The following is a 16,341-nucleotide window of genomic DNA, read 5'->3' as shown; positions in this document are numbered from 1 at the left end:
CTGCAAATTGGTGTGTGTGGGAACAGTGTTGGAAAATGGAGGCACTCTGGTCAAAAGAAATGAGCTAAAGCATAAATAATAGTTAAGCTAGAAATGAAAGTGCCCTGGGTTAAAGCTATATCCTGTTTCTGGGGAATGCAGTAATGCTTGCTTCTAACCTGCTAGCAGTTGCATCTTTGAATAATTTGTTCCATGCAAAAACAGGAGAATCTCTTAATCACAAGCTAGCAGACATAATAAATAACAAGATGAAAGATAAAGAAAAATTATTAAAATATGATCCAAAAAGAACTCCCTTAAGAGAATCAAGTATTTTTGTCTTAAGACAGTCTTAAAAAGAATCTTTCATTTTTAAAAAAACAATTCCAGTAGCACCTTAAAAGACCAACTAAATATAAGCTTTCTAGGTATGAGCTTTCGTGTGTATACACACTCCTTCAGATACTCTGAAGCAGAGGTCGCTACCTCAAATATTGTGAAGCAGAGGTTGCTACGAGGTCGCTAGCAGATGCTTGTGGCTGTGCTTGGCTTTACATAGATTTAAAGCTTGAGAGACAAGTATCAACACAAAAGTAGATTATGCTAACTGCAAGTTAGAAAAACAAAGGAAGACAGGGAGGGCTTAGAGGGGTCAGAGAGGTGTAGTGGAAAATCCCCTCAAAATATATAGTAAAGGTGGCTTATAACTACTGCATTAAGGTGGGACAAACTAGGGTGGAGACGCTTGCAAATGGGTGACACAGGAACTGTAACTGGGGTCTCTTGTATTCACCCTGAAGTGAATGTGACACGATTCTTGCACAAGGACAAATCCTTCTTTGCTTTGCTACCTGTTGCCTAATTATTGGTATCTGCAAGATAACGAACCTCAAAAGTTCCACATTGCAAGACTGCCCCAAAACTTTGGAAGGCATTTTGAACTAGACAAAATTATCAACCAAATCCTCGATTTACATCCAGTCTTAGCACTCTTCTCAATTGGAAGTGGTAATAAAATTGGAGTTCAATATAGAGAATTACTAGCAATGTTACCGGCTGCTGCCCAACTGGAACTAGCTAGTCATTGGAAGGGGTTTTCTATGCCCGCAGAGAAGGAAAGGTACAAAAAGGTGGTTGGGGGGGGGGAGAATATAATATGAGCTCTTGTCCCAACACAGGCAAGTCATTAAGGTGCTTTACAATCAAGCAGAGTGTAAATTTTATGAAATAAATAAAAATTAAGTAATATGGGCCAGTTTTGATGTTACATGGTTTCTCTTCATTAGGTATATCAATAAAGCTCATAGTCTCCCTTGGCCACCAGTGTCCCAAACAACATGACATTACCTCTAATAATGAGAATGACGACAATAGTACTTTTTATGGTTATTTACATTTAATTCAGCAGACAACTTGTTATCCTCATACAAATTTTTGTGATTTTGTATGTATACATTTTGTGTAAAATTTTCTAATATACCTCTACAAAAATTCATTTAAAAAAACTGCAATAATTCTGAAGGGCTCATTGTTGAGGGCAAGGGCTATAGTTCAGTGGAATAACACATGATGTGCATGTCTATGTTGCTGTGTTCAACCCCAGTACTCCACATAGGGCTGGGTGAGATTTCTGTCTGAAACCTTAATGAGCTGCTACCAGTTAGTGTAGAACACATTACACCAACAATCTTAACGGTTCCATGTTTTTACAAAGGATTGGATAATCAAGAGTAATTTTTCTTAAAGTTGTTAAATACATTCAACAAGACAGAAGGCATCCATGAGCAAAGCAGGGGAGGAGGCTATTTGGGAGGATTCATCTGGTCTGGAGGACAGCTGAAAACTGTCCTCCAAAGGAACACAGGAAGCTACTTGAGATCAATTGCTGCTGGACCATCTAGTTCAGTATAGTTAACACTAACTAGCACTGGCTGTTCACAGTTTCAGACAGGTTTTCCTAGCCCTACCTGGAGGTACACCTATTGTTTAAAATATCAACTAGAATGGGCTTGGGTAAATAAAAATATCGTAAGCATGTGTCTGAAAGAATAGATTGTTGGTAAGAGTAATAATAATAAATGAATACGTTTGCAATGTTTGTAACATTTTACGTTTCCCAGGAAATGCTACTGCACACTCAAGTTTTCTATTATAAATCCCTCTTAGTGCTTTCAAGGTACTACCAGCACCTGGTAGGATTATTAAGATTCCCCAGCACCAAAGTGTTCAAAGCTAACAACAAACAGACTAATCCCTGATGCCCTTTGTATATAATAAGCTAACGTACTTCTCTTAGCTTCTCCCTCTCACGTTCCCTTTCCGCAATGCGCCGTCTTCTCTCTTCCTCTTCTTTCAGAGCATTTTGAGTTTCTCTTCTGAGCTTATCATCTTTAAGTATCTTCCGTATTTTTTTCCTGCCTTTCCCGGGAGATTTTGAATCATCGTTATCATCATCATCAGAATTACTCTGTCAAAATCAGAAGAAAATACTGGTTGAAAGTCTACCATATTTTCATGCATGTTGATGTGTGTTGTAATAAAAAGGAATTAATAGTCTTGTAAATAAAGACACTAATATGGACCTAGCTACTTAATATTATTTTAAAGGTAAAGGTACCCCTGCCCGTATGGGCCAGTCTTGACAGACTCTGGGGTTGTGCGCCCATCTCACTTAAGAGGCCAGGGGCCAGCGCTGTCCGGAGACACTTCCGGGTCACGTGGCCAGCGTGACATCGCTGCTCTGGCGAGCCAGAGTCGCACACGGAAACGCCGTTTACCTTCCCGCTGGTAAGCGGTCCCTATTTATCTACTTGCACCCGGAGGTGCTTTCAAACTGCTAGGTTGGCAGGCGCTGGGACCGAGCAGCGGGAGCGCACCCCGCCGCAGGGATTCGAACCGCCGAACTTTCGATCGGCAAGTCCTAGGCGCTGAGGCTTTAACCCACAGCGCCACCTGCGTCCGTAATATTATTTTAAATGGTGCCAAATATTAGTAGTGTACAATACAAGGCAACCGTAGCTGAATAAAGTGCATGAGAAGAGAAGTTTTCAAAACTGAATGGCTAGTTTGTCACAATTGTATTTACTTATTCGCGTGAGCACTTACCAAACAAGGATGCCCTTAGTGTATTTCAGAAGCACCCTAAATACCCCAAAGTTGCAACACAAACTGTTTTTGAAGGTCCTCCTGTTTCAAAAGTGGCTTGCCATGCAGTGTAGGACAAAAAGGAGGGGATCGAAAGTAAGACGTGCAACAGTGGCAAACTACAATTTATTCTGAGTACAGTAATTGCAACATGTTGCAGTAATAAACTCTTCATGGGGCATATTTAATTCTTTCAGAAGCTCCACCAAAAAAATACTACCATATGGCAGTCGTATCAAAGCATATTCTATTAGATACTACCAATTGAATCCAACCATTTGTCTTACCTGAATGGGTGTTAGTTCACTACCTATTGTCCAAGGCAGAAAACAGGATTCAAGGCTGCTTCCTGCCCTCATTCAATCCATTTTCTGACGAGAATGACACAGAGCCAGAGCAGATGATTAACAAAATGAATACTGGAAGAAGAGAAGTCAACTCATGCACAAACAAACTTGAACCAATAGACGAGAGAAATGGACCTTGGCAAAGGAAAGAGCCTACATAGATTTGCAGCCCACCCATAGAAGGGGGTAGGGGGTTGTGGTGGTGTGACATCCATGAAATTGACTATTCAGGTGAGACCAATAGTCCACTTTCTATGGGTGGCAAGCCATCACATGGAATGTACCGAAAGAGACATTCTCAATAGTTGGGGGGGGGGGGACAGCGGATGTATGAATTAGATCTGCAGAAGCACCTGTTGTCAAAACTCACCACCCAAGAGAAGCATCTGCATATGCAAATTTATCAGTTTGTAATGCTGGGCAAAAGATTCTGAAGTAACCCATGCCGTGGCCTTGCATATGTCCTGAAGCAAGGCATTGGTCGCAAAGGCCACCACAACCAAAGCTGATCTAGTAGAATGGGCTATGATATTTGAAAGCACAGGTAAATTAGAAGACTCGTAGCCAAAAGAAATACATGCTTTCAGACAACAAGTTATTGCACTTCGAGAGACCTTCTTGCCCAAGGATGGTGGATGAAAGGAGACAATATTTTGCGCAGTTAATATACACCTCAACTGAAGGTCCACTGGACAGTGATGGAGTGCCATGCCTTTTAAAGATCAAGGGAATGACTTAGATTTGAACAGAAAGAAGGCAAAAAACTGCCCTGGGTTGTGATGAAAAGCAATAATTCCCCTTGCAAATGAAGGCTGGATCGGTTCAGAGAACCACAGAGTCTTTGAAGACACAGAGGCGCCAGTCAGTAGACAGGGGTCTCAGGTTGGAAACACACAGAGCTGATGTGATGGTGATGAGGAAGAGCACCTTAAAGGAACGAATTCCTAGAGGAACAGTGTGAAGCTCAAAGAAAGCCACTGGAGAGCTTGCAGCACTTTGTGAAGACTCCTAAGATGGAAAGCAGTGTGCTACAGGAGGCAAGAACAGGGAGGCATCTTTCAAGAAGAATTTCAACATGGATGGGCACTAAATGAATTATACCTTCAAACCAGCGCCACTCATGAATGATTTGCCACATGCTCTGGTATCTTCTATTGGTCAATGGGATGCTAGAATAGTAGTCACCACCTATGCGGTCCGGAATGCTTTAGATGGCGCCACTCAAATGCTAGGCTGTCAGGCCAAAATGGCACCAGCAGTACTGAGGCCATTCCAATCACAGCTACCTGAGATTCTGGGCCAGAAGTGGAAGAGGAGGAAAGGCAAACAATAATCAGGGGATGGGGGCTAGGTAGATAGGGCGCTGATGCCCAGAGCTCACCCTGGCAATGGACCTCCCCCCAACCTTAAGAGACTAGCATCTGGCATGATCAAAACCCTTTCTGGATCCCGAAATGGGACCTCTTCGTTGAGATGTTGAATGGAGGTCTACCAATAGTGAGAGGAACATAAAGGAGCTTGTGTTGAGAGTTGGAAGTAGAGCTGGTATGACAACAGGAGCTGAAGACATGACGGGGATGGTTGATAGAAAGAGGCCTTGAGCTAGCAGCTAGGCTGCTTCAAACAAGGTGAGGAAAAAATCGTGAGAAATTCAGCCAGGGGGAGGGAGAAAAACCACAGAATAAAGATGAACTTAAAAAAAAATATGATCAAGGGAACAAAAGGCTAAAACACAGTGGTGGAGGAAAGCTTAAAAACAGTAACACACTCAACCACTCACACAAGTTAGAAAAACTCACAATGGGTCCAAGGTCAGCAAGTACAAAGAGAGGCAGGCTAAGTTAAGAGTAAAGCTGAACATGTCCACCCCAAGATGAAGGCAGGGAATGGACTGAATGAGGGCAGGAAGCAGCCTTGAACTCAACTCTATAATCATTTATTTCCTTGGATAATAGGTGGTGAAGCAACACCCATGTGATGGCCTGTCACCCATGGAAAACACCAAAATTTTAAGAAAGCCTTGTAAGAAGCTGAAACATTAGGGGGAATGTGAGGAATGGTATTTCTACATTCAGGGTGAAGCTCAGTCATTTTTGCCACCAGGAAATACATGGTTAAATTCAATGTTGTTACATATACAGCAAAGAAATATTACTTCTGTATGCTGCTACTTCTGTCATTATTTTGGTATTTTAGTCTTCCTGTAAATATGAAAGTGTTCCTGAGGTTTTAGATTTTGTGATGTATTGCTGCTCTCCTTGGTGTAAGCTGCTTTGAGCAACTCTTTTTTATTTTTGTGTGTGGAAAAGCAGCATATAAATAAAGCCATGGTAATTTATTTCACAAGAATAAAAAAGAGGCCAGGATCCAAAGAGATTCTTAGGATCATGCAAAGGACTTAACAGCATCCTACAGAATGACAGTTCTGACTCCCTCACTCACCTTGAAGAGCTGACCCATCCCTCTGCCATACTAAACTTTTTTTAGAAACTCTCTTCAGGTTTAAATGGAGTTTGCCTTTTACTGTGGGGAGAGGCGCTATTTGACATGTGCACTCTAAATCCTCAAGGCCACAGAACTTATTTCTGTGCAATACCTTGTTCTCACTGGATGAATCCTCCTGGACTTTTATGCGTCTTCTTTTCTTCTTCTGCTTGTAACTTCGCTGATTTTCTTCTAATTCAGCTTTCTTGGCAGATCTGAAACATTGAAGAGGATTCACAGATCTTCTGTTCATGGATTTTCTGCTCAGTTACTACTAAACCAAGAGATCCAAAACTGAACTTAACAGTGGAAATGTCATTTTCACTTCCTCTGCCAGAAGATTAAATATATCATGCATCAATTTGAACACAAGAACTGTAGCGGTTGTTTCTGCTCCTTTTTATTAACTAATTAACGCCTCTAGTTTCACCTGCACCAACGTTTCATAATGAAGCACTATGATGATGGCCTCTTTTCCTATGCTCTACTAAAAAACTAATGACTCAGATAACCAGGAATGCACTCCTGCTTAAGGAATTAAGAAACTGGTAGTTGCAACAAACTTGAAATTAATGACCCCTTAATAATGTTTATAAAACAATGAACTGTTTTGGTATAAGAATATAAGAACAGCCCTGCTGGATCAGGTCAAAGCCCCATCTAGTTTAGCACTCTGTTCTCACAGTGACTAGCCAGATGTACCAATGGGAAGCCACAGGGATGTGGGTGACACTGTGGTCTAAACCACTGAGCCTCTTGGGCTTGTCAATCGGAAGGTCAACAGTTTGAATTCGCGAAATAGGAGGAGCTCCTGTTGCTCTGTCCCAGCTCCTGCCAATCTAGATGTTCAAAAGCACAGCAGTGCAAGTAGATAAATAGGTACCACTGTGGCAGGAAGGTAAACAGTGTTTCTGTGTGCTCTGGCTTCCATCAGTGTCCCGCTGCACCAGAAGTGGTTTAGTCCTGCTGGCCACATGACCCGGAAAGATGTCTGTGGACAAATACCAGCTCCCTCGGCCTGAAAGCAAGATGACTGCCATAACCCCATAGTCGCTTTGACTGGACTTAACCATCCAGAGGTCCTTTACCTTTACCCTTTTCCAATGGAAAGCCAGCAGGCAAAACACGAGCACTACAGAACTGCAACACCAGCACTTTATATTCACCTGCAATTGCCAGCACCTGTGATACCCAGCACTTGGTATTCAAATCCATGCTGCCTCCAGCAGTAGAGGTAGAACATACTATGCTAAACTTGTGGTAAAGTATTCATATTAATGAACTCCTTGTTGACTAATTGCTGACCTAATATTATGTATTGCAGTAGAGGAACATTGGTCTGAAGAGATTTAAGGGTTGTCTGTTTTACAACTTAAACTGAAGATATATTAAATTTTTAGAATTGATAAAACTGCTTAAAACTCTTTAAAATCTACAATATAAAAACATTATGCAGGATCATTATAAGCAATATGGACAGTAAAAACAGTAGAACTGCAGTATACAGTAAAATAGTAGTATAAAGGCAAATAAAAGCAATGTCTGATCCATTTTACTAGCTAAGCCTCACATGAAGTTTGATGCACTGGCTTGGGGATTTCCTATCGACCATTGCCTGGGCTATGGACCAGTTCTGTTCTATTTTGGGGTGGAGTGGGGGATTTCCTGTGTCAGTTTCACACGTGTTCATCACTCATTAATCTGTTTTATCCAGCTTTCCTATATCAATCTGCATTTAGTCCAATGAGACACATTATATTGGTTTGCATTTTGTCCAGAAAGGCATGTTATTTTATATGCATTTTGGAACCTTTCTGAGCGAAGGCCTACATCAGGGGTCAGCAACCCGCGGCTCCGGAGCCGCATGTGGCTCTTTTACACCTTTGCCGCAGCTCCAGGGTGGATACTAGAGAGGGCAGGAGGCACATTGTGCGCCCCGACACTCCCCACTGTGGTGAGCGCTGTACTGGCTGTGACGTCGCATGGGGGCGGTGCGTGCGTTAGTCACGCACCGTCCCGACGTCACCTTCCCACCAGCCCGCTACATTGTAAGGGGCATGTACGCTGGTCACTGCATTGAAAGGGGGCATGTACGCTGGTCACTGTTTTGAAGGAGAGTGAAGAACACACACACACAAAAAGGTAACTTGTTAATTTAACATTTATTTCTATGAGGAGGAGTTATTCTGAAGGGTCAAACAAAGAAATAATAAAAAAGTGACAAAAAAGTTATTTTTATAATGATGAGTTTCGCGGCTCCCAGTTTTTTTTTCTTCAGAAACGGGTCCAAGTGGCTCCTTTTTCTTAAAGGTTGCAGACCCCTGGCCTACATCAAAAATCTGTAGATGTTTAAAAACAGAAAAACGGCATTCTAGTTTGGGAAGTGCAAACCTGGTTGGTTTACTTTAAAACATGGACTGAATGAGTTATCCTTCAGTTTTCACATCTTCCCCCACCCCAGAAAGAAAGATATGCAATGTAGTTCCTGGCTGAAAATCAAACTCTCAAGAGCATATTTTTAGAGTGAAGTACCTTGTTCTAGGACGCTGATCATCTTCAGATTCACTGACTTCTTCACTGACTCCAGATTCATTTGCTTCCGAATTATCTGAATCCTCACTGCTTACTTTAAGGTTAAACAAAAATTGGTATCATAATTGCTGCATCAGTATCAAAACACTTGTAGTTAAGTACTTGACCATCATTTATCAACATTTTAATAGAATGCCACTAGAAGTACAGTTGACTCACAGCTTGCATGCAATTAATTTGCAAATTTTCAACTTTTTTATTTTGGTCCAGGAACCAAGAGAATTCAGTTTGTGGCAAAGGGCAAACAGGAGAGAGGGTAATAAAAGAGATTTAAATCCTTTCACCAACCAGTGTTACCCACTCCCTGCTACTAACATTGCAACTGCTGAAATACTCAGCTTCACAAAAGCCAGCCCACAGCTGACAGCAGGAGTAATCTTGTAACCTCTGCACCTGAAATGTACATCTCTGGAGTGTGGAACCAGTTAAAAGCAGAGACTGGACCACTGCTACATTTTGACTGTTTAAATGTTTTTAAATTGTTTTAACTGTCTTCGATTCATGTGGGGTTTGTCCAGATAAGACTGAGCAACTTGTTGGTGGGTGGTTCCCTAGACTGGATGGATGGGATGTTGCCTGCTCTTGATGAGGTTACACACCCTCTGATGCAGCTAGTACTGCAGCTTGGGGATACTTATGGATCCACTGTTGTCATTTGTGGCACAGGTTGCCTCAGTGGGGCGGCGTGCCTTCCAACAGTTTCAGCTGGTGGCCCAGCTGTGCCCCTCTCTAAACAGGAGTAGCCTAACTTCTGTTGCCTAGGCTCTGGTAACCTCTAGGTTAGATTAAATTAGTTGTATGTAGAGCTGCCTCTGAAGGTGGTTTGGAAATTTCAGCTAGCGCAGAATTCAGTGACCAGATTGCTCACCAAAGCAAGATGGTTTGAGCATATATTGCCTGGAAAGTACTGGTTTCAACCTATACAGGCTTCAGCAGCTCAGGACCATTATACCTCAAGGACTGCCTCTCTCCATATGAACCCTTAGATCATAATTTAAGACCTTTCTTTGTGTGCCTCCTGCACGAAAGGAGTATTCCACAGAACTGAGCCAATGACACAAAATGGTCAGTTTCTCATTTTTGCCAAATAAGCCTCACCAACTCAGGGAATGACAAACAACGGTACTGCAGATGATCACAGTGACTGAGCTGGGAAGTAAGGACTCAGGGAACCCCTGAGGCACCTTGGACCTAAACTCTTCAGGGTTTTAAAAATTAATACAAAACCTTTAGGTAGGTGATGTCTGGCCAGTTGAAATCACGCAAATCAAATGCATGGAAGGTGGAGAGCTGAAAAGCTCTTTTTGCACAGGCTTCTCCAGCCACAAAGAGCTTTTAAGCTTTCAGATTTGCTTACTAGGCTCTGGGAGGCTCTTCTAAGAACTCAAATGGCCCTGAGAGATTTTGCAGGAACCTTCCAGAGCCTGGGCCTTGCTTCAGGGGGTAGGACTCATTCAGTGTGCCGGCTCCAGAAGGTAAGGGTGGCTGTGTGGGTATGTTCAATGGGGTTCTTCTTAACTATATGTAATTTTGACTACGTCCCCAGATGTACCCACCCCCACACACAAGTTGCGAGTCAACTGTAAAAATATGTCCAATATTACAAAAAATCACAAAAAGAGAAAAGTAGAACCTGTGCCACCTGCTGATCACACACTGGCATGTTTCAGAAGAAACACTTATTTCATAATTTAAATGTGGGTGAAGAATAATGAGGGTTTAGGACTTCTGAGTTTCTAACAAAAAACAGGGGAAAGGGGCTAAGAAAAGTACAGAAGATACTGCTGGTATTTTACCTGTAAGGTATTTCAGAGGTACTAGGACACTACCAAGTGGGTATTATGATCCGCCACTTGCCTGAAGGCAGTTCATTTTTTCCTACCTTCAAGCAAGTGAAGGATGGTGGCATCCTAGTGCTTACTGAGTAAAGATATAAAGCTGTTTCAACAGGTATATTATTTTCAGTGCTATCCAAAATAAAACTTATGCTAAAACAGTTCAGCAGAATTAGGCAGAACAATGAAATGTAATTATCTTATTTGTATAAAAATAAAACAAGCAGTAGCAGACAATACCTGACTTTGGTAAACTTCTTTTTTAATTGTGAAGAAATGGAAGAAAATAAACAGAGAAAGTGACACTGGATGCAAAACACCAGTGCAGTCTCAATCTGCTTGCATTCATGCCCTCTAAATACTTATTAAGGCCAGAATCCAAAGAGCTTACTTAACAGTGAAATCCTAGAAATGTCTACTCAGATGTTAGGCCCAACAAGGCTGCAACACCATACACACCTACCTGGGAGTACGCTCTATTGATAACGAGACATACTTCCAAGTAGATATACATAGGATTGCACGGTATGTGTGTCTGTTGCCTGGCACGTATCCAGTGGGATTTCCTCTTCCACAGTAATCTCCCATCCCAAACAAAGAACACAAGTCAAGAGCCTCCTGGGGATGCGCAAGCTAGTTCTAAAACAGGAAGATAATTTAAAGTTCTAAATTAAGATTAGAATAAACATTTGGGAAAAGGTGAGAACCCCCTAAATCTATGTTTTTATCATTTCAAGACATACAATGTTCTTAAGTTCACATACTGAATCATGTGGCATCATCATCATGATTTCAACTATCAAGTAGCAGCTGATTCAACAGAATTCTAAACTCGCTGCTCTATTTTTTTTTTTATAATGACCAGGATGCAGAAGTAATTCCACAAGGTCAAGGGGTTTTAAGCTTCTGCATGTTCAACAACAATAATCTGTTTCACATGGCACTTGTGAGATCAGATAAAACTGGCCATATTCAGGGTGATATGGTTGTAGTTTGGGTAAGGGATATGGACTGCCATTTTTGTTTTTATGTTTTATACTGTAATGGTCATCGGCCTCAAGCAATAATAATTTGTCTCAATGTCATGGCAAAACAATTTTGGAACTAAGGAAAATAAGTTTGTGAATCATTAGATCTGCTGTTCAAAGTAAACAATTCTCACTGGGCATTCCCAAACCCTTGGGAAAACAAAAATGCTCTAAAAATACTGGCCTTTCTCTCCAAACCCAATAAACAACTAAAGTATCCCTTTCCTGAATTGTTTGACCTTCTGCATCATCCTACCTGATTTCATCTACTCTAATCAATGTGAGACCCCTTGGAGATATGCCATTATCAGTGAGGGATTGGCACACACATTTTAGAGGTTTCTGCTGCATCTACCCCACTACTCCATGCTCATTTGTCCAATAGTACTGGTATTCTATTGTTGTACTTTACTGATATACTTCAATGAGACTGTAAACAGCTTTGAAAGACCATTTCCTGAAAAGCGGTAAATAAGCCTTTCATGTGAATAAATAAGCATTTTTAATTCTTGCTACAAGAACTGCCAGAGTATGGATTATCAGCTATTTGACAGATGCATTCCAATAAAGTAGCAATAAGAATTGTACCACTATCTTCAAGGACCAATATGTTAGCAAAATAATGGCTGCCTATACAGCCCCTGATATGTAGACACACACCACACATTTTAGATTTTGTACCTTTCCTTCTGTTCCTGCGTTTAACTTCTTTTGCCTCTTTAGCTTTTTCCTTTTTCTCTTCCTCAGACTCTCCATCACTCGTGGTCAACTTGTGTCTTAACAAGCGGTGTCTGTATCTGGGTTTCTTAGCCCCATCAGCATCTGAATCAGAGTCAGACTCATCTTCCTGTTCATTCTCTCCTGTCACAAAAAGGGGGGGAACCAACATAAAGCTTCTCCCATACAATTTATTTTTCCAGCTCGTATCAGTATCAAAGGGAGGTAATGACAATACATACCATCTACATTATGAAGGATTTGAGTTTAGCAGTTATTATTTTATTATTATTTATTAAATCTATTCACTAAGAAGAACACATTTCAGTTCATTTTAATATGTGGATAATATTGTGCAAATAATTAAGTATTCAAGTTATATTTAAGAGTGTCATAGGATTGAAGGCATTATATGAACGCTTCAGCACAACCTTACACTGTGAGCAGATGGCTATAATAGCTATCTGCTCACAACTAGCTGCCATATGAGTTCAATTAGAGCTTCTTTTGGTCTAAAATGAGGTGCTGGTACTCATACATTGATGAAAGTGCTGTGGGTACCAGCACAAAATGGCTGCCACATGTTCAGGAAAAAAGGAGAGTCAGTACTTACCATTAAGTACTGTGAGAAATACAGTTCTAAGTTCTATGTTTGGTCAATTTACATATTTTGTTTAAAAGATGCTTTGCTGATTAGTCTCTTACTAAATATTTGAAATGACAATGAATTTGAAAATAACAGTCCCTCTATATGGTAGAATGCCCACCCAGGTCACAAATCACATTTTAGTACTCTTATTGTACTACTATGTGGTGCTCACCATTGTCACCTCTTTTTTCATAATGCTTTCCTTTCTTCTTTTTCTCTTCATCAGATTCTTCATCAGAAGAAGTTTCATCCTCTGAGGAAAGATTGGCTTTGATTTCTTCTAAAAGCATTTTCTTGGCAATTCTTTGAAGTAAAACAAAAAAGGTGTATTCCATTGGTTCAGCAATAAAAATCAGTAAATGCCAAAGTAAATGCATAATAACCGAGCAAGATTAATGGTTGAAAACAAACCTGAACAGAGAATTTTAAGAACTGAGCAAGAGTAAAGCTGGCAATGGAAGAGTAATTTGGTGGATTAACCTACTTGTGGAAGAAAAGGCTGATTTTTCCCCTAATAATGTCAAACAGCCTTGCAATTTCAGAAGTATTTATTTTGCTGACTTGGTACCATGACATGGTTACACCTTTATATGCCTCCTTTCAGTGTCACCCTCTTGTGAGTCATAATCATAGCTGCACAGCAATATCTAACTGAATATTAGATTCCCACATCAATCTTGGTAGCCTCCAAAATATCACAAGGAATCCGTATCTCTGAAGGGCAGAAAACCACATCCCAAGAAAGCATTTTAGATTATAGCACTGGTCTATCCAACAATCTCCTTACAGATTTAGCAGTTTATAAAAAAATACTGTATTTCTATGGCCACCAAATGCAAAGGTGAGTCGCATGAGTTATCAAAAATAAAGTGCATTCAAACAGAATTAAGTTACTGAGTTCTTGATAAGGACTCAATTTGTGAATCACCTTTAAAAAATAACTATCCCACATATCTTGACCAATCAAGTGAGCTTTATTCACTCATTTACCTATTTATTTATTTATTAGTTTGTTTGCATACTTATGGACTGACTTTAATTTATTTACTTATTTATTATGTACTTATTTACTCACCTATTTATTCACTTATTTGCTATTAGCTTACTATTAAGCTAATATTAGTTAGCTTACTATTAATTAGCTTACTATTAAGCTAATATTTATGTACTATTATTCATTTATTTATATATATAATTATTAACTTAGTTAACTTATTTACTTGCCTATTTGTTTGTTTGTTTGTTTGTTTACAAGAAGAGACAAACCATCTCCCTAACAGTAGAGTGGCTTTGGTGGATGTAGGGCACAATTCTGAAAGCAACAAGTCTGAAACCAGCCAAATTAGTCCACTAGATCCCAATTCTTTTCAGGCCACCACCCCCATGGTTCCATAAACTGGTTTCCAGTGCCCCCTACCCTATAAAAAGCAGAATTCAGAATAAGGGTCTTGCACAACCCACTAAGGAAGATATTAACACAAAAAAATTCAAAATGTTAACAATTGCACATTTATTCAAAATACAATTAAAACTATTTAGTTTAATTAATTCAAGAATTTGATCCATTGATACCAGATATTGCATGAAAAATATTTTATGCATTATTACTAAAAAAATAGTAAGGTGAAGGAAATTTATAGCATAAAGTGTTTATATATTACTACTTACCAAACATGCACAAACCTTCACCTATCACAGATGTACTGTAACTAATTTATAAGAAAATCAAAAGCTATTACCAATGATTGGCTATCTTGTGACTCATGACAACTCAAAATCATAAATACAAACAAACATTACCAAAGGAAATAGCTTTGAAAGTGAAAAGAGCAGTAAAACTTTAAAAATAACACAAGGCTCTAGTGATCAACAGTGCCCCCCTAGGAAATCGCATCACCCTTCTGGGGGAGGTATCATTCACTATGGGAACCACTGTTTTAGTCCCAATAAAATATGCTGAGTTCCATTTATTTATTAATGGGACTTTAATTCACTTCTTTCTCTTGCTTGAACTTTATTATATGTATTAGCACAGTTTGCATGTCATGGTAAATAATAATTATTGCTTTAACATAGACATGGAGATCATTCCCACTTTGCAGAAGTAACAAATCCATGATTTCTGGTTTAAGTGTTGCATCCAAATTGGATATCATGGTTTGTTTGCTCAAACCATGACTGGTAAGCTAAGAAGAAAACTTGGTTTCACCTGCTCTTGCCCATACTAGGACAGGAGCCATCTGTGAATTTCTGGTAAATCATTAACTTTGTTTACCCTAACATGTGAACAAAGCAACTGTGTTAAATCATGGTTCTGGTCAACCACTGTACTGTAATAAAACAATCATTTGTAAAGTATTTAAGGGATGAATTCCTGCTTTCATACAGAATTTGATTAATGAACTGGCACTCCTTTGCAGTTTTATCAGAGTCTAGGGCCTCCCGCCTCCACCCCCAATAAGCATAGCTGATTAGCACATTGATACTCATTTCATTTACAGCACTGAAGAGAGACCACCTTTTGCCCCATTTCAAATACTGTGCAGTCATTTGCGGTTATAACTGCAATGCAAGATTAATACCACGCATGTGCCTGCTGCCTTTTCCATAGACATCAATGGCAGCTCCTAAGCTGACTCACTCACACAACCAACAAATCAATGCAATACTCTTGATATTGTGGGAAGGAAAGTGTTATGCAATTTGCCAGCACACGCGCTTGCATCATGCAGACTACTGCATCTGAAAGAAAATGATAAATCCTTAATGCATGCACAAGTCTTCTGAGATATGTTGGCAACTCCAACGAGACACAAATTCACAATTATTTATTTTACATGCTCCTAAATTGCTTGAAAGTAGCTTATAAATAAGCTTCAACAGTGTGCAAACTATACACGTTTCGTTTATTAATGATGTTTCATGCTTTAACACAGCTTTAACCTAGTGGACCACAAATATGACTAATATGTGGACACTTTTTTAATATGAAAGAAAATATCTCAATAAATTGTGCCCTACCGTCTTTGTAGAAAAACTGGCAGTCTACATTTCTTAAATTAAATGCTTGGACAAGAAACATGTTTTACAAAAATTTATTGCATCCATCAAATACTTCAAAGTCATTGTGCATGAATACACTATGAATCTCTTAATGAACAAAAATAACTCCAAACATATTAAAACAGTACTATTTCAAATTTCAGACAAACCAAGAAGAAACAAATACACACCACAATGAAATATGACACTCTGTGTTATATTATGACCCACTAAAATATTGCACTTTGGCAAAAGATTATTTCTACACTTTAGTAAGAAACATGTTAAAATAATAGTTTTGTCAGAAAAAGAAAGCTGTAGATACAGCCTAAGCTGTAACATTACAACAAATATCTAGCATCCTTCTTTGGCCTGGTGGAAATGGGTCTTTTGACCAAAAAACAAGCAACCATTAAATTGCAAACCTAAGTGCATTTACTTGGAAGTCTGGGATTGGTATATCAAGGAAGAAGTCACCAAACCCTTAACAGTAATCACTATGGTTGAGATCCGAACAGCCCCAT

General features: G+C 39.6%; 1 protein-coding gene across 6 annotated transcripts in view; it reads right to left on the bottom strand.

Annotated features, from left to right (window-relative positions):
* ATRX (ATRX chromatin remodeler) overlaps window positions 1–16,341 on the bottom strand; it is a 93,357-nt gene that overhangs the window by 35,960 nt on the left and 41,056 nt on the right. For 5 of the 6 annotated variants that reach the window (XM_079961184.1, XM_079961186.1, XM_079961185.1 and 2 more), the window contains 5 exons: window positions 12,948–13,078; window positions 12,091–12,270; window positions 8,487–8,580; window positions 6,067–6,169; window positions 2,267–2,446 (listed from right to left, as the gene is read on the bottom strand). In XM_079961184.1, the coding sequence (XP_079817310.1) occupies window positions 2,267–2,446; window positions 6,067–6,169; window positions 8,487–8,580; window positions 12,091–12,270; window positions 12,948–13,078 (688 nt within the window). Of the gene's footprint in view, window positions 1–2,266; window positions 2,447–6,066; window positions 6,170–8,264; window positions 8,294–8,486; window positions 8,581–12,090; window positions 12,271–12,947; window positions 13,079–16,341 lie in introns of those variants that run through there. The other variant, XM_079961189.1, reaches the window with a different exon arrangement.

This window comes from Podarcis cretensis (genome assembly GCF_951804945.1).
Source record: "Podarcis cretensis genome assembly, chromosome: Z".
Taxonomy (NCBI): Eukaryota; Metazoa; Chordata; class Lepidosauria; order Squamata; family Lacertidae; genus Podarcis; species Podarcis cretensis.
Note: the sequence above shows the minus strand (reverse complement) of the source record. Positions and strands in the feature narration are given on the sequence as shown.